Raw genomic sequence first — 17,844 nt, forward strand, 5'->3', positions numbered from 1 at the left:
CTTTCTTACCAGTATTATTCGCTTCTTCACATGTGTACCTACTTTCTTATTGTTGTTATTATTATTCTTTCTTCTTCTGAATGTTATATACTACTTTCTATTTCATATTATTTCATTACTGTTGTTGCTTTCATTTACGTATTTTCTTTTTTCAAACTGCTTCAAGATGCCTTTTACCTAAGCGAGGGTATATCGGAGATAACCTCTCCATTTTTATGAGGTAGGAGTAAAGTCTGCATACACTCTACTTTCCCTGTGAAAAATCACACAATATGTTGTTGTCGTTGCATTTTTTTTTGGGGGGGGGGGGTGTGTAGGTGGGAGGACCACCCAGTTCCAAAATCAGAACCTGGGTGGTATTTTATTGATAAGAAAAAAACTATACAAAGAGGGGAGGGCATAAAACCATACCCCTATGCAATATGAAAAACTGGACAGATCCAGTTTTGATGCATGCTGGCCATAACCTTGCTACAATTACCTATACCTATGCTCAGAAAACATATCACACTCATTTTTAATTAGTGCAGTCTGTTTTCTAAGTTACAGAAACTCTAATGCAATCCTATTCTAAAAGAAAACTATCCTACCACTCAAGGAGGACCAAAACAGAATTACTGTTATTGACAGGCCTCGTTCTGATACTTGGCAATCCCATCCTGTCAATGTTGAGAATACCTTCAACTGATACAGGTAGTTCCTGAAACTCATTGTAAGTAACAACACCACTATGTGAATGCCCCGCTTGAGTTAATTTATCAGCAACTTGATTGGTTTCCCTTAGGCAGTGATTAATTTGGATATGATGAGAAGATAATATGCTCTGAATCCAAGTAATAAGCGGAGCAATGTTTCATGACACTTTTATCCTTCCTTGAATAGCTTGTACCACCAATAATGAATCAGATTCCACAATGATCTTCCTCCCACCCTCACTGTTGCACCATTCAATACCATGTTGCAATGTTTTTGCTTCAGCCCAGTTGCTGGTGCATTTGTCAAGACTAATACTGTAAGCATGTACCGGTTTTCCTTTATCAGTTCTGATGACCCCACCTCCCCCACATATTTTTCACCTCTGCAGCTTCCATCACTATTCAATTTAATGAAACTGGGGGGGGGGGGGGGGGGGGGTGGAGTCCATTTGACTATCTTTATGTTTTTTATGAGAGAGTTGATATTGAGCTTGTTACAAAAACTATGCCAATTTGTTTCCTCTTTAATCAGAGGGAACTGCAACCTGGTAATCTAAAAAATATAACTGATGATGTTCTTTATAGAGTGACTATTGTTGTCGTTGCATAAGTACCTTATATATTCAAAATGCAAGAAAGCTACCGGTAGTTATTGGAAAGTAAACTAGTATATATACATAACTCATGCTATTTTTTATCATGGGCATGAATAAAAATTATCAGCAAAAATTTGTTTGAAATATTAATTATATAGTAGACATTTATTTCGTGTTTGTTTGAATTTAGTGGTTATATTATTCCTTTGATCATAGCGCTATTTTTCTCTGAATTTAATGACCCTCGTTTATTAAAAGGGTTAAAGTTAGGTAAAATATTTAAGTTAGTGTTAATTTGACATTTCATATTCAAAATTACTATATTTATTATTCGTTATTTATGTGCTTCCACGTATTTGTCTGCTTCCGTTACTTCATATATGATCACAGGTCGCTTCGCTTTTTACTACTGTGTGTTTAGATGAAGTGATATACCGTTAAGTCAAACTTTGTCTTAGATGTAGCTAGCCATCTAAGACGGTCACTAATACTCCCTATAAATAGCAAATGTGCCTTTTTTTTCCCCGACCAATAACTCAACTGGAGAGCTTTAGATCTTAGTTTACGTGTTCTAATACTCCACGTTCTTCCTTGATGTCAAGTGCTAGAATGCTTATTGTAATCCACTTGACATTGCATACAATTTAAGAGTATATTTGATTTTGACACAAATACATTAATCATCTCATAAAAACAAGTCTCATAATTTAAAATATAAAGAAAGCGATTTAGCAAATTAAAACCGACGAGATAGTTCTGACACCAAAGTTGTAAATGAAAATTATGTTGATGAAAACAAAAGTTTTATGATCAAACCCATTATAGTACCTGTACAAGGAGATAAAACAATACAACAGGATTTTATTTTATTTTTTATTTAAATTTTGAGAAGATACAAGGCTTACGTATAACATACAGAAACATCAGGGCGCAATTAAACGTATCTTTAAATACTTTGGCATTGCATGTGATTTAAGGGATTGTTTGGTTGGTGGGACAGGCATAACAATTCCATAATAAAATGCGGGATTATTTCATTCCACCTTTGGTTATAGGTATTAATTAGTTTCAGAAATTATTTTATATTAAAAATGACGGAATCAACTATCTTATATAGAACGTGTAATAGCTAATCCCATAGAATATCCCTGTCTATCTTATACCGAATCATTCTGATAATCTAAGCGACTCTAAAAGTAGATTTAATTTTAACGCCAGTGCATCGAAGTATCATGTACAAACAAGTCTCATAATTTAAAACATAAAATAACGATTTAGTAGACATAATTAATGATTAAGAGAGTTCAGCACCCAAGGATGAAAGAAAAATTATATTAACGGAAACAAAAAATACAACAAAGTAGGACTTATTTCAAAATTCGGAGAAGATGTCAGGCTTGTGTATAATGGGATAAGATGAGATATCTATCATTAAGTTTGAGGTATACCAAACAAAGTACAAAATTAATCCCAAACTTAGTGCTGGGGTATCTCGCCTTATCCTATGTACCAGAACGACTTATAACGCCTGTACTACCGGCACAAAGAGACAATTTAGGCCTGTTTGATCAAATTTTCTAAAATTATCTTATTTTGAATTTTTTTTTTTAAACGTGCTTTTGAAAAAGTATTTTTGATAAGAAGCCGTTTGAGTTTGATCAATTAATTTATAAAGCCTTTGAGCGACAATTAGTAATTGATCAAGTTTTTAAAAAGTATTTCTGAGTGTATTTTTTTAAAAGTGCTTTCCAAAAAATGCTTTTAGGGAAAGATTACTTCTTTTATCTTCTGAAAACAACTTTTACTATTCTTTAGAAATACTTATTTTCTCTTAAAAACTTAATTAAATATCATCCTTTTTAAAGATAAACACTTTTGACCTCCCAAAACGTTGGCCAAACAGGCTAAAAAAATACAATAGGAACTCTTTTTAATTATGAGAAGATAAGAGACGTGTACAAGGGAGAGAAACATCAGGGAAAATATCTTTAAAAATACTCATACTAGATAGCATCAGTTGGGAAGGAGGGAAAATGGCGGGAAAGGAGGAGAGTAGCAAAAATATGGCACCGAGTTCGAAAATATCATGGAGGAAAGAAGTGGACACAAATCTGAAGAGGGTCCATTCTATGCTATTTGGAGCAGAAGTAGCTCTCGAAAGGAAGGATTTCAGTTCGGCAACAGTAGTTGGATTAGGACTCATCGGCTTCCTCGATTCCCGTGCCCATTCAGATGTTGACGATGCCTTCATCCGTCCAATTCGTTCTGAAGCTCTGTCGAAATTCGATTCTGCTCGACGGTCCCTCATTACTCAATCCGATCGGTAAACCTTTTTCCTATTTAATTATTATGCCATTTATTTTGATGTCGTACCGCCTTCATTTGTTTGGACTGACTGTAGTATTTGTATTATAGTTTTCCTTCATCCTAAGCTGTTTTGAGAATCTAGACTAAAAATGCACGCGTCATTACTGAATCCTTTTGGTACACCTTTTTTCTATTTTAGTTATGCAAAATATGATTTATATTTAGGGGAAATTACGTAAATGTACCCTTCGGCTAGCTAGTTTACCAAATATGGCCCAAGTACACTCTACACTTCGGCTGTATAGGTATGTATATGTTGTGTATAGGTGGTGTATAGTTTATACTATGTCGTGTATAGGCAGTGTATAGTTTATACTATGTTGTGTATAGGTATGTAGAGTATATGTATATTTAGTATAAAATGTACACTACCTATAAACTCTGTACATATTTTGCAAAATAGATGGCCGAATGCTATTTGGCTGTAATTTTCCCTTATATTTATGTAATTTCTGTAAATGCCAGTGAATATTCAGAAATTGATGTCCATGTCCCAACCATAGATTAGATGCGCTGAATTTTGTATCTCTTTCATTCGTTTTGGACGGACTGTAGTATTTGTATTATCTAGACTAGATGTTTTTCTTCAACCTAAGCTACTTTGAGAATATAGACTAAAATTGGAAGTTAATTTCTCTGACTTGCTCTGTTTGCAAGAAACAAAAAGCATCAATAGCAACATAGTTCAACAGCTATGGGGTAATAGATGGGCTGATTGGGTGGAACTTGAAGCAATCGGTACAAAGGGGGGTATGATAGTGATCTGGGATAAAAGGAGATGAGTGAAAGTAGACTCACATCAGGGCTGCTTCACAATTACTCGCATGCTTAAGAGTACAATTGAGAATTTCAGGTGGTGCTTCACTGGCATCTATGGGCCACATACAAATCCGAAAAGAGAGGAGATGTGGGATGAAATAGCAGGGATAAGGGGATTATGGGAGACCCAGTGGGTACTAGGGGGTGACTTTAATGTCTGCAGATTTGAAAGTGAAAGATTCAATTGCACAAGGAGATCAAGAGCAATGGAAGACATTCTCAGATACAATTCAAGACCTTGAGATCATTGATTTGCCATTGCAGGGTGCCCAGTATACTTGGTCCAGAGGAGACAAAAATCAACAAGCAGCCATAATCGATAGATTCCTCATCTCACCAGAATGGAGTGATTCTTTCAAGGATGGGAAACAGATTGCAATGCCTAAGGTGATCTCAGAACATAAACCAATTTTGCTGGAAAGTGGGGACTGGGATGCTACTCCCTCCTATTTTAAATTTGAAAACATGTGGCTGGAAGTGGATGGCTTTCTGGATAAATTGAAGACTTGGTGGCAGAACTACAATTTCAATGGAAGGCCAGACTTCATTCTTATGCAGAAACTGAAGAGCCTAAAAAAGGATATCACCAACTGGAACAAGGAGGAATTTGGGGTGTTGGAGACTAGGAAAGGCAGAGCACTAGATGAGCTGATGTAACTTGAACAGAACACAGAGGGCAGAAAATTGAGTGTGGCAGAGGCTAGTCAGATGACAAATTTGAAAGTCGAGATACAGCAGTTGGCCAAAATAGAGGAGATCTCATGGAGGCAGAAGTCCAAATGTCTTTGGCTCAAGGAAGGTGACAGAAACACTAAATATTTTCAAAGGATTGCTAACTCAAACAGGAGATCTAACAGCATAGACAAACTACTAGTGGACAGTGTCATTATTGAAGATAAGGAGACAATTAAAAGGAAGACACTGGAATTCTTTGAAAGATTGTATACTGAACAGGAAAACTGGAGGTCGGCTGCCAACTTTGATGGAATTGCATCCATCAATACAGAAGAAAGCAACACTCTAGAAGCGGCCTTTGAAGAAGAGGAAGTATTAGCAGCAATCAAGTCAAGTGCTCCTGATAAAGCGCCTGGACCTGATGGTTACACTATGGCTTTCTACCAGTGCTCTTGGGAATTTATTAAGGCAGATTTGCTAGCAGCTATGCAGTATTACCACCAACATTGCTGGATGGTTAAGTCCGGCAATGCCTCATTCATAGCACTTATTCCCAAGAAGAAAGGGGCAATGGAGCTCAAGGACTATAGGCCAATTAGTTTGATTGGGAGCACATACAAAATCACAGCAAAGGTTCTTGCAGAGAGGCTGAAAAGAGTGATGGGAAAACTAGTCTCAAACCAACAGAATGCTTTCATAAAAGGAAGGCAGATCACAGATGCCTCACTCATAGCAAATGAGGTGCTTGATTGGCGATTGAAACAAGGGAAAGCTGGTCTATTATGCAAATTAGATGTGGAGAAAGCTTTTGATCAATTGAATTGGTCTTACCTCATAGCTATACTCAGGCAGATGGGGTTTGGTGATAGGTGGATAAAATGGATTCAATTCAACATCTCTACTGTGAAGTATTCAGTCCTAATCAATAGGAGTCCAGTAGGTTTCTTCTCCCCACATAGAGGCCTAAGATAAGGTGATCCCCTATCACCTTTTCTGTTCATTCTAGCTATGGAAGGGCTAAGCAAAATGCTGGATAAAGCTAAGGAATTGCATTGGCTAAGAGGTTTTGATATAGGAAGGAACAGAGCGGTTAATATTTTACATCTACTTTATGCAGATGACACTTTGATTTTTTGTGAGGCTGACAAAGAACAGGTCCGGTATCTAAATCTCACATTGCTCATCTTTGAAGCAGTCTCAGGGATTCACATTAACATGCTCAAAAGTGTAATCTACCTTGTTAATGAGGTGCTGAGCATTGAAGAACTGGCAAGCATATTGGGTTGTAGTACTAGAACTTTTCCTACCACATACTTGGATTTACCACTAGGGACTAAATTCAAGGCAGAAGGCATTTGGAGTGGAGTCATAGAGAAGTTTGAAAAGAGGCTTGCTTCTTGGCAGATGCAATACCTTTCAATGGGTGGCAGACTAACACTAATCAATAGTGTGCTTGATAGCATACCAACCTATAGTATGTCACTCCATCCCATCACCACTAAGGCGTTGGAACAGCTAGACAAAATTAGAAGGAACTTTTTATGGGAAGGGAACAACACCACTCACAAATTTCATTTGGTCAAGTGGGATAAGGTCTTGCTGCCAAAGGATCTGGGAGGCCTGGGCATCAAAGACCTTGCACTACACAACAAATTCTTGCTAATGAAGTGGCTATGGAGATACACACGGGAGGATCAGTGCCTATGGAAGGATGTCATTATTGCCAAACATAGAGCCTTGAACCACTGGTGTTCAAAAGTCTCAAATGAACCTTATGGGGTTGGTTGCTGGAAGAGCATAAGCAAACTATGGGATGTGTTCTCTCAGCACAAACACCTGGTAGAAGGGAATGGCCAACACATCAGTTTTTGGAGAGATAAGTGGTTGGGCAACACCCCTCTTGAGGTTGCATACCCCAAAATTTTTTAGATAGCCAATGAACCAGATGCTACAACTCATCAACACAGAGATGGAAACACATGTAACCTCAACCTAAGAAGGAACATTCAGGACTGAGAGATGGAAGAACTGATCAACCTTTTAGCAGCACTTCATAATGCCACAATCAACAACCTGGTGCCAGACCAACTAAAATGGGGGAATAGAAAGAAGGGGGAATTTTCAGTTAAGGTTGCATATAAACTTCTTGGCCCTCAGAATGCAATCACAGCTCATTGGCCTTGGAAGCTCATCTGGAAAGTCAAATTACCTCGTAAAATTAGTTGTTTCAGCTGGACAACACTACATGAAGCATGCTTGACCCAAGATAACCTAGCCAGAAGGAATTTTCATCTGGCAAATAGGTGCTTTATGTGTTTGAAGGTAGCAGAATCACACAACCACCTTTTCATACACTGTCCAGTGGCAATAGAGTTATGGAATATGTTTATTACACTTTTTGGACTCAATTGGATCATGCCACAGAGTATCAGGGATGTTTTTGAAAGCTGGAGTTGCTGGAAAGTTGATAGCACCATCAAGAGAATCTGGAAGATGATACCTGCTGCTATTTTTTAGAGCATCTAGAATGAAAGGAATAGGAGATGCTTTGATGGAATATCAACTTCCTTCCAATCTTTAAAAGCTAAATGTCTTATGTTTTTGTATAGTTGGGTTTACTTGTCCCCAGTAGATTCCCCTGTTACCTTTATGAACTTTATCAACTCCTTAGCTCTTAACTAGACATGTACTGGAGATGATAAGTTCCTTTTGCTACTGTACTTCTGTAACTACTATGCATCCACTTGATGCCAACAATGAAATTACTTCATCAAAAAAAAAAAAAAAAAAAAAAAGAATGATGTGATTCTATTTTTCCTTTTAATCGGATTTTCTGTTAGCCTTGCAAAAACTTTTGAAATATCAGCTCACTTTAGTAAAACTGAGGAGAAAACATGAAGTATGTGACTCTATTTTTCCTTTCTAATCGAATTTTTGTTATCCTTACAATTTTTTTTTGAAATATCAGGCCTGTTTAGTTAAGTTGAGGAGAAAACACGAAGAATGATGTGATTCTATTTTTCCTGTATTCTCTTCCATTTTAAAAGCTGTTATTTTTCAAATGAACCAACAGTAAATTAGTTCATTCTAAATAAAGAGTCAATTGAGGTAAATCATGATTTTACTTCAGTGAACTATTAATCCTCTGAAAAGGATACCTTACTTCAATTGCATCATTCATCTTTTCTCGCAACTTGAAGACAAACGGAATAGTACAAGTATTTCCTTGATTTTTCTCTTCCAATTAGAACCTGATAAGAATAGTGCATTTTGTTCATCATTCATGATTCACTTTTATTAGGAATATAGATTATCCAATGAGCCGATACATTGTTACATGTTGAAGTTGCTGATCTTCACTATAAATCTTCAGCCACGCATTTGAACAAGCAGGGAGAGATCCAGGCTGCATATTTACCAAAGGAAAAGATATTGATATTGAGAAGATTAAGCAGTCTAAGTACTTTCTTGCTCTTTTTCCGCAACATGAAGGCACAGCTGTAGGTGAAGAGGTGTGTGGACTAAATAATTTATTATTTCCTTCTTCTTTTCAGTCACCAACACCGAGAATCCTATTTACATGCTTGTTAATCTTTCTCTGGTTTCCCTTTCTCTTGAATGCACTATATCTATTGGAACTTTATTCAAGTTACTTTCCATTGCTTGTGAATAAAGAGAGATCGTTTTGAGAATACTTGAAGTCATTAAAATGTATTATCTTGCAGGGAAATCAATTAAATAGGCATGCCAATGTGGGTAGCAGGACCTTGAAAACACCTGCACACACTAGTCCGAGAGATTTCTCCTTGACGAAGAATAGAAGCTTCGCAAATGATAGTAGCCCAGAGGTTTGCCCTGTTGAAAGGTTTCCCTCAAAGCATAGCTGCACAAAGCATCAAATTGTGGACATTACAGATGAACAGGAAGAAAGAACCTGCATTAATGGTTCCAAAACAAGACGGTTGCACCGGGAAAGCAGTGGCTCTAGAGACGAAAACATTTCATCTCCCTTGTGCACTGAAGAAGCTGAAGTTGATGCTTCTCCAAATGGATTTGTCACTGCTAAAACAAAACTGGTACCTCTTGCATTTTTCGTGGAAGCTTCTTGAATGTTGAGTTACGTATGTTTATCATAGCTACAACTTTCTGAAACAATATGTTTTAGGCTTTTATTTTGGCTAATCAAGTCTGTCTGACTTGTTTGCTTAAATGCACAGATCAAGTTCCTTGGATAACAACCAACTTATTTTCGTTCAAATTAAGTCTTTATTTTCCCCTTATTCTTAATCCACAAATGTTATGCGAAAGTTCAATCAACAAACATAATGGTCTGATTCTTAGTTCTTTATTCCTAATTTAAAACCCATAATTACTCAGGTGGGCCTTCCCCAGAAGGAGGAAATGAGTAAATGGAATGCGATAAAAGCTTTTCCCGTTTATCAGAATCTTTGTATTCTATACAGTTTCAAAAAGAAACTTTATATGCTATATAAGGTCAAATTTTACATTAAGAGGAAGAAGAGTAGAAAATTTTATGGGCTTAGATTTCTATAGAAGAAGATGGCTGATCAACTAATTAAACCCAAGGGAATGCTGCACCACTTGTTATTTCTTTAATGCCTTTTCTTTTTCAAAAAAGCTTCTGTCCATAACCCCCCCCCCCCCCCCCCCCCCCCCAAAAAAAAAAGAACAAAGCTTTACAGCCTTCACTCAACTGATTTTTTCAGGTGATTTCTGTACTGATTACTGGAAGTGCTCCTATGTTTCCGTGGCTTTTATTTGTTCTTGATGCACTCTTAGAGTTCTTTCGAGTCATTACATAATCAAACTTGCTGTGAAGACTCCTAATTGGCAAGTTAAGATGTTTTTCAATCAATGCAGTATTTCCAACCTATTGCTAGTGTAAATGGTAGTGTTATGTGGCACACTTTCCTTTTTATTCTGCCCCAAAAAGAATGTCACCTTTCTATGTTTAGAAACAATTTAACTCTATGAGATGATTTACAACCACATAAATATCTAAGGCTTGTTTTGGACCACAAATTTCAAAAGTCTCCGTTTCTTTCTTAAACTCCGTGCCAAGTCAAATGGTGCCACATAAAGTGGGATGGGGGGAGTATATGTTTTCTCGTAACAGGCATGGGTCAATGATGTCATACCTTTTAGCATCCAGACAGAAGACTGGTTATGTAAAAAGAGAACTGATTGATTTTCAGAAAGCAATTATATAATCTGATAAATGTGTTTCTTAAATTGAGCAACACTGTGCTATCAATTTGCTTTGTTTGTTAAGGACTGCCATTCTTGAAACTTCTCAGATCTGTAAATCTTTTGTTTTGTTTTGTTTTGTGTGTGTGTCCAGTCTGATCATTTCATGCTGTAGGAAATGGACATAAGACAGAGGCGAGGGTTGAGTAGATCACCAAGTGCTTCAATCTCCCCACAGAGCGATAGCACCTTGATGAATAAAGGCTCTGGATTCAGGTCCTACGGTTTTCCACGCCGTGGCATACGGGGCAATTTCGTTCCTCCTATCAGAGGTAGTAGCAATAACTTAGGCAATGTTACTTCACGCAATGCTGGGAAAGGAGAAGATACATTAGATGATTCAACAAGGAAATGGTTAGTTGACTTTGCTTGTTTTATTTCAGTAGACATCTATATTGAGCTAACTATGCTCTTTAATTCAAGTTATATTAGCTTCGTCCATTTTATAAAAGATGATCACAGGAAGATCTAAAAAGGTGCTTAATAATGTGAGACGCTCATCATAATTCTTCATATTCTGTACCATTCAGTTTGGAAATGTTAGTTGGTCCTGATGGTGAGCTTCCTGAGAAATTGAGGAATATAGAGCCTCGACTTATTGAGCATATCAGCAATGAGATTATGCATCGGGATCCCAATGTGCGGTGGGATGACATTGCTGGCCTGGAACATGCTAAAAAATGTGTGACTGAGATGGTCATCTGGCCATTATTACGTCCAGACATATTCAAAGGCTGCCGATCTCCAGGGCGAGGTCTTCTTCTGTTTGGTCCACCAGTAAGTTCTTAGTCCACCCGGTCATGACAAGTTTAAAAGAAGCAGTTCTCTGTGAACTTATAACTCTCTCATGCTTTAGGGAACTGGCAAAACAATGATAGGGAAAGCTATTGCTGGCGAGGCAAAAGCAACCTTCTTTTACATATCTGCCAGCTCTTTGACAAGCAAGTGGGTATGTCATATTTTTTGGTTATGCATGTTATTCTATGAAAACTGAAATGTACTTGATCCCTTTTCTCGAAAGAAAAGAAGGATGAAACCCCCAATTTCCTGCAAGATATTTAACTTTGACACGAACCGTCATAAGTAAGGTAACAAGATCACTGTTTTTAACCACCCGCAAGGGTGGCTCAATTGTTTGAGCATGGGGCTTTCATAATGGAGGTCTCAGGTTCGAAACCCCCTGCCTACGACAACAGGGGATTTGCCTTTTGGGTCGAGCTCATCGCATGGGGCTTGCCTAGTGCGGGTTACCTCTCCTGTGTAGTTTGCGAGCTATTGCACAGGAGCTGGATTTACCCTGTGCGCGCCTGAAGGGTAGCGGCTGCGGGTTCCCATGTCATTAAAAAAAAAAAGGATCACTGTTTTTAACCTATGAATTCATGTCTTTGTTCTCAAATCTTGCAGGAACAATAATCTCTTTGTAGGCATCATAAACATTTTACCGTGCATACGATTTTATTGTTAGCAGCTCCTTGATAGGTTTATGATATGAAAAACCCAAGTGAATAAATATTATACAGGAGATCTCCCAAGTCATTTGGAGTCTTAACTGGTATAGCTGTAAAATTTCATGTAATCCTGGGAATTTGATAAGAAGTGGCAAGGAAATTTTAAGGGATTGGGCAAAAAGTGCATGACAGCTGGAGTTTTGATTAGGCCTTATTTGCAGTTATTATAGGCAGTCTAAGCGAGTTTAAAAGTTTGGTTGATGTGGATTACTAAAATCTAGCGCATGAGACTTGCATTCCAGCTTTCTTGTACTAGATATGTATTTAAAGGTGGGTGGATGGAACTGTCTTGGCAAATGATTTTGAATTTGTTTATTGTAGATTGGAGAGGGGGAGAAGTTGGTGAGGGCACTTTTTGGAGTTGCCAGTTGTCGTCAGCCAGCTGTTATTTTCGTTGATGAAATAGATTCTCTGTTGTCTCAGGTATGTAACTCTCTGATACAGTGTGAAGAGAAATCTTTTCCTTAGTGCATGATTTTTGCATACTGAATGGGATGCTTCTTTTTGAAAAAAAGAGCATATCTTTTTTTTTTTTTTTTGGGTCAGAGTGTCAAAGAGAGCATATCTTGCAAATTGCTTGCTTCCTTCTCTGACAAATGGAAATGTTGGATTTAATCAGAATTGTGGTTGGAGTCATGCACTGACAAGGAATTTATTTCTCTTGTCCACTCCTCAGCTAGCTGATATAGAAATTGGTATTATACCTACTTTTTGACTCCCTAGTGATTTGGGACTTTTGGCATTTTGGAAAAAAAAAAAAAAGTTTAGAATCATTAGGGAACAAGGAAACAAAAGGGCGACCTAAAACATAAAGAGAAATGACTTATAGTAGAGAATTCAGTGTTCTCTAGTTGTGAGCTTTTGAAGTGACATTGTGGTTGAAAACATGATAAGGCTGCAACACAAGTTAGAAGGTAAGCATCAATCATGCTTGTACAGGCGTGTGTATATTAGAGAATATATTTTGTCTTTAGCTGGACTTTTCTCCATAAGCTGATTGCTAAGTAGGGATGTTTAGACCTTTCTAATAGACTTTACATGATTGCAGCGCAAGTCAGAAGGCGAACATGAATCTAGTAGGCGCCTGAAGACACAATTTCTGATCGAGATGGAAGGCTTTGACACTGTGAGCGAACAAATTCTTCTTATAGGTGATTTCTGGATCCCTCTACACTTCAGCATGTTAAGAAAGAAGCGGATTCCCATTTAAAAACCAAGTAACCACTTCCAATCACAAACCTATGCCACTCAAAGGTTCCTTTGTTTGCGCAAGAGGTGTGCATTGTGGATGAATCCATGAGTTGTAGTTTGTATAATCAATTCAATGAGAAATTTCAATTTGCCAGATTCCTTTTTACTACAGAAAAATCCTTAATTTAGTACCTGCAGAAGAAAATTTGATGGTGTCATTCATGGAAACAGGTGCAACAAATAGGCCCCAGGAACTTGATGAGGCTGCAAGGAGACGGCTTACTAAAAGACTTTACGTTCCGCTTCCTTCCTCAGGTGCAAGCTAGAGCCTCCTTTTTGTTGTGATCAGGAATCTACTGTGACCAGTATATTAACCATATGTCTTCGAATACAGAAGCAAGAGCTTGGATTGTCAAGAGTCTATTGGAGAAGGATGGGTTGTTTAAGCTTTCGGATGAGGATATTGTCTCCATTTGCAAATTAACAGAAGGTATTCGCAACTGATGTTGCTAACATTAAAACATATGAAGTCCCATCTGATGAGGCCATAGTTTCGTCCATTGTTCCTATTTTTCCTTTTTTTTTTTTTCCTTTTATTTGTAAATGTCTTATGTATCATGTGTTGCTTATATTTTCAGGGTATTCTGGTTCTGACATGAAGAATTTAGTGAAGGATGCTTCCATGGGTCCACTAAGGGAAGCTCTTAGGAACGGTACTGAAATCACAAAGCTAAAGAAGGAGGATATGAGACCTGTAACTCTTCAGGTAATTTCATGCACGCAAGAAACAGAAAAGTCAGATGCTGTAAGGAAAACAAAAGAAAAGAACTAAGGCAGTTGCGTATTTGTTCGTAATTTTCTCATGGCAGCATTTTCAATATGTTGTTTTGCACAGGACTTTGAGAGTGCGTTACAAGAGGTAAGGCCTTCCGTGTCTTTGAATGAACTTGGTGCATACGAAGACTGGAACAAACAGTTCGGAAGCTTAGCACTTTAAGAGCCACAGGAATAGAAAAATAATGTTAGTTGCATGACTTTTACATTTCTTGTGAGAGTGCTACTGGATGATCCATGCATTTCTCTTTTCTGTTCAGCTACACGAGGGACATGTAAATTCGTCTGCTACCTAAATGACCCTTCCAGATCAAGAAGAATATTCCAATATTCTAGGTTTTTGTGCAGCATCCCTTTCTGGTTTGTCGAGGAGCCGGAGATGGAAATACAACCCATAAGTAAAAGTTTAATAGTGTAGCACGTCATGCCCCACGTTATCATGGAAAATGATATTGGTTAATTTAGAACATATTTGCTGTTAATGGGTATGTACTCAAGTAAATATCTAGTTATGCTCCTAGCCGCCAGGAATCTGCTTCGAGATTGACAAGGTCAGCGCTAGTTTTTTTTTTTTTAAAAAAAAAAAGATTAAACAAGTTGTATGAGTTTAAATAAATCAATAAAGAATTGCGTCTAATTCGCACTTGCACCAAAAAGATAATAGTAATTGTTTATGGCATCTAGCTTGGTTGCAATTTAATAGCCACTGGTTACCAATGTAAACCTTGAAAAGAGCTGTATAGCTTGAAGATAACGCATGTGTCTTCCAACTTGATAAGAATGCAATAGTAAAAAGAAAGAATAGCATGCAGCTTATGCAAGCTAGAATATAAGATTATATTCTAAAGCATAGCAACAAATTTATAGAATGCAAATCATTTTGGTTTTCAACTCTCACCTAATTGGTACTTAAACCTTAGAGAATTGTATACCTGTACTTCTTATTCGATAATTTTCCTTTCCTTCCAATTGGTACCAAAGCTTAGAGAACTGTACCTTCCTTCTTTTGGTATTGTAGGGCATGCGTCCATACCTTTTGGTTTTATGTAAATATACCTTGTTATACACATTATTTATTTGATTAATCGTATAACATATGTTTCAAGAAGGGGTGGAAGAGTAGGAAATATGCCACAAACACTTTATCTTCTAAAACAAATTTCTCTTGCTACATCCTAAAGACAATGAAGGATTTCAATTTCTTCGTTTCTTTTCTTCTCTAGTTAATTCTTTTGCTCACTAGCTTCTTGGTTCCAGCCAAGTGTAAAGAATAGATCACAGGGAGCATAAAATAAAAAATGAGGATGGGAAAGTTGTCTTAGCCAGTAGAACCTTAGACAAAGTTGAATTAATCGTTCAGACCTATCCTCAATGCCGCCCTATCGAAGTAATTGATCTCTTCATACTAATTAGGAGGTTAAACCAATAAACATTTCATTCCCTGAGTTGGATACCCTCCTTCAAAAAATGTTTTTGATCCAATCGGCAGGAATTAAAGCCTAGCTAGGTAGAAAATGAAAGCTCTGTTTTAAAATAATAAAAATCAATTCTTTTGAGACCTCGGAGATAATGCTGGTGGCTGTTGGAACAAGAACTCGTTGGAGCTTGTGAAGACCATGCAAAGGGGTCATCTATATGTATTTGGCTTATGGACAAAAATCTTAAAACCACCAGCCATATGAGCTGTTAGGAGAGGCAAAAACACAGGAGGATCCGAACAAGCTGGTCTGATTTGGAAACGCTTCAATATTGAAGCTACAACATACTTCATTTGAATAAAGGCCAATTCTTTCCCAAGGCAAACTCTTGGACCTGCTTGGAAGACAGGAAACTTGTACAAGTTTGATACCTGCTCGGCTCCTTGATCTTCTTCTGATTCCTGCATCCATCTCCCTGGTTTAAACTCTAACCTGTCCTTTCCCCACAAGTTTTCCATCCTCCCCATTCCATAGGGGAAGTAGGTCACTCTATTACCAGCTTTGATATGAGTACCATCTGGCAAAATATCATCAGAAATTGCATGTTTTGAATCCCATGCAACTGGTGGATAGAGTCTCATTGTCTCACAGAGGCAAGCTTTCAAGAATTTCATCTCTTTCAATATCTCATGTTTCGTTAGCGTTTCAGCTTCTATAAACTTCAGTTCCTTGGAAACCAGTTCATTTTCTACTTCAGGATGGAGATTAAGTAGATAAAACAACCAAGTCATTGCTGCAGATGTTGTGTCTCTTCCTGCCATAATGAAGCTTATCACCATGTCCCTGACTTCCTCCTCATCAAAATTTGATGCCAATATCAATTTTGAAAGAAGATCTTTATTGGTCTCTTGCTGGTTTTCCCCTCTGATCTTAATCTTTCTCTCGTGGATGATATTAGCGACTGATGAATGGATTTGATCAATGGCAAGTCTCAGCTGTCTTTCAGATCCAATATTTAACCATCTTTTTACCTTCCATATGGCAAATATTGGAGCAGCTCCTCTACCAGCACATATCTGTGAAGCCCTTTCAAACGCATCTAGCAGAGGCGAAAATGGAAGAGAATCATTAAGGCAACATGGATCAAACCCCAAGGAAACTTTGCAAACCACATCAAATCCAAGTCTTCTTAACCAGTCTTGCAAGTCAAAGGCTCTATTTTCAGCCTCCATTAAGTCCAACATAGGCAACAACTTGTTCTCTACTTCTTCTTTGAGCGCATTCACAACGTAATCTCTCAAAGACCTTGCGGTGAACTCATGGCTAACCATTTTTCGCTGTTTGTACCACATTTCTCCATCCACATTGAATATACCATTTCCAAGAAAATCACCTAGAATTTCATTGAAAGGCTTGCCTTTAGGAAAATTGTCAAAGTTGGTTTTGAGCATGTACTCTACGTTGTGTGGATTAGCTGTTACTATGGTCCTCCGTGCTCCTAATCTGTCTATCACGATTGTTTTTGTTGGCGACTTAGAGAGAAGATGAGTGTACCAATCTAGTAGACGATAACGGTTCTTGTAAAAAGGAATCAAGCAACCTATGATGGGGTAAGTTGGGGGCCCGGTAACGCCTTTACGGCCTTGCTGGGATTGTCCAACAATGACATATGATAGATACGGAATTACAGTTAGACAAAGGAATGGAAGAATGAAGGGGTATGTGGTGAAGATGGAGAAGAAGGTGACCATGTCTTTCAATTTTTTAAACAATGAAAACTGTCGACGTATATGTACATATATAGGTAATAAACTAGATCGGTCCATATATAATATGTTTATTCGCACATGTATAAATAATACAGTAGCTGTGATTGATCTGTCCTTTGGAACTTGGAATATTAAAAAGAGACAAAGCAAGTGGTTCCAAGTCTTCGCTTGTATGCTTCTCTTTTAAGCATTATATTGCTATTGCTACCTAAATGTAAATGTAGTTGTATAGATGGCGGTTTTCATGCAATAAACTATGAAATTTTATAATGTATTTTGATCATGCATTTTTATTTCCTACCGAAAGAAGAAAGGAAGATCAACAGCGTCTTCTTGTTAGTCTTTCTTTTGAATTTTCCCATTCATTTTTATAGGAGCGAGAAAGTGGAATTTGCAACATGTACCTTTCAGTGCATGAACGTCGATATTTAACTGTTCAGCTTTGAAATATTAGTTACTTAAAAAAGAAAAAAAATTGCAAGCGTTTTGTGCTTTCTGAGTTTAATAGACAATGAGACAACACAGCTACATTCATGTTGTGGACTGTGGAGCACCTATATTTTATCTCCGAGCTGATACTTTGTTTGTGGAGGGAAGGAAAAGGAAGGAAAATTGTGGAAGGAAAAGGAAAGGTCGAGGAAGTAAATGAGACATATTCTTTATTTGGATTGCAAACAAATGGAAAGGGACCCCCTCTTCAACTA

At 37.5% G+C, this 17,844-nt stretch overlaps 2 protein-coding genes across 2 annotated transcripts; one reads left to right on the forward strand and one right to left on the reverse strand.

Moving 5' to 3' along the window:
• Window positions 1–3,244: 3,244 nt before the first annotated feature.
• LOC132622357 (ATPase family AAA domain-containing protein FIGL1) lies at window positions 3,245–14,283 on the forward strand. Its single transcript, XM_060336958.1, has 12 exons — window positions 3,245–3,614; window positions 8,526–8,664; window positions 8,878–9,228; window positions 10,536–10,774; window positions 10,951–11,197; window positions 11,277–11,369; window positions 12,250–12,351; window positions 12,977–13,079; window positions 13,351–13,434; window positions 13,514–13,609; window positions 13,758–13,885; window positions 14,015–14,283. Exons 1-12 carry the CDS (start codon window positions 3,325–3,327, stop codon window positions 14,114–14,116), a joined length of 1,974 nt encoding a protein of 657 aa, XP_060192941.1. The 5' UTR covers window positions 3,245–3,324; the 3' UTR covers window positions 14,117–14,283.
• A 96-nt stretch (window positions 14,284–14,379) lies between these two features.
• Window positions 14,380–17,358, reverse strand: LOC132622358 (cytochrome P450 94B3). The gene is given in 2 exon segments (XM_060336959.1): window positions 14,380–17,139; window positions 17,142–17,358. Coding segments are annotated over 2 exon segments (1,587 nt in total). The 5' UTR covers window positions 17,170–17,358; the 3' UTR covers window positions 14,380–15,580.
• Window positions 17,359–17,844: the final 486 nt, after the last annotated feature.

This window comes from Lycium barbarum, chromosome 12 (assembly GCF_019175385.1).
Source record: "Lycium barbarum isolate Lr01 chromosome 12, ASM1917538v2, whole genome shotgun sequence".
Classification (NCBI taxonomy): domain Eukaryota; kingdom Viridiplantae; phylum Streptophyta; class Magnoliopsida; order Solanales; family Solanaceae; genus Lycium; species Lycium barbarum.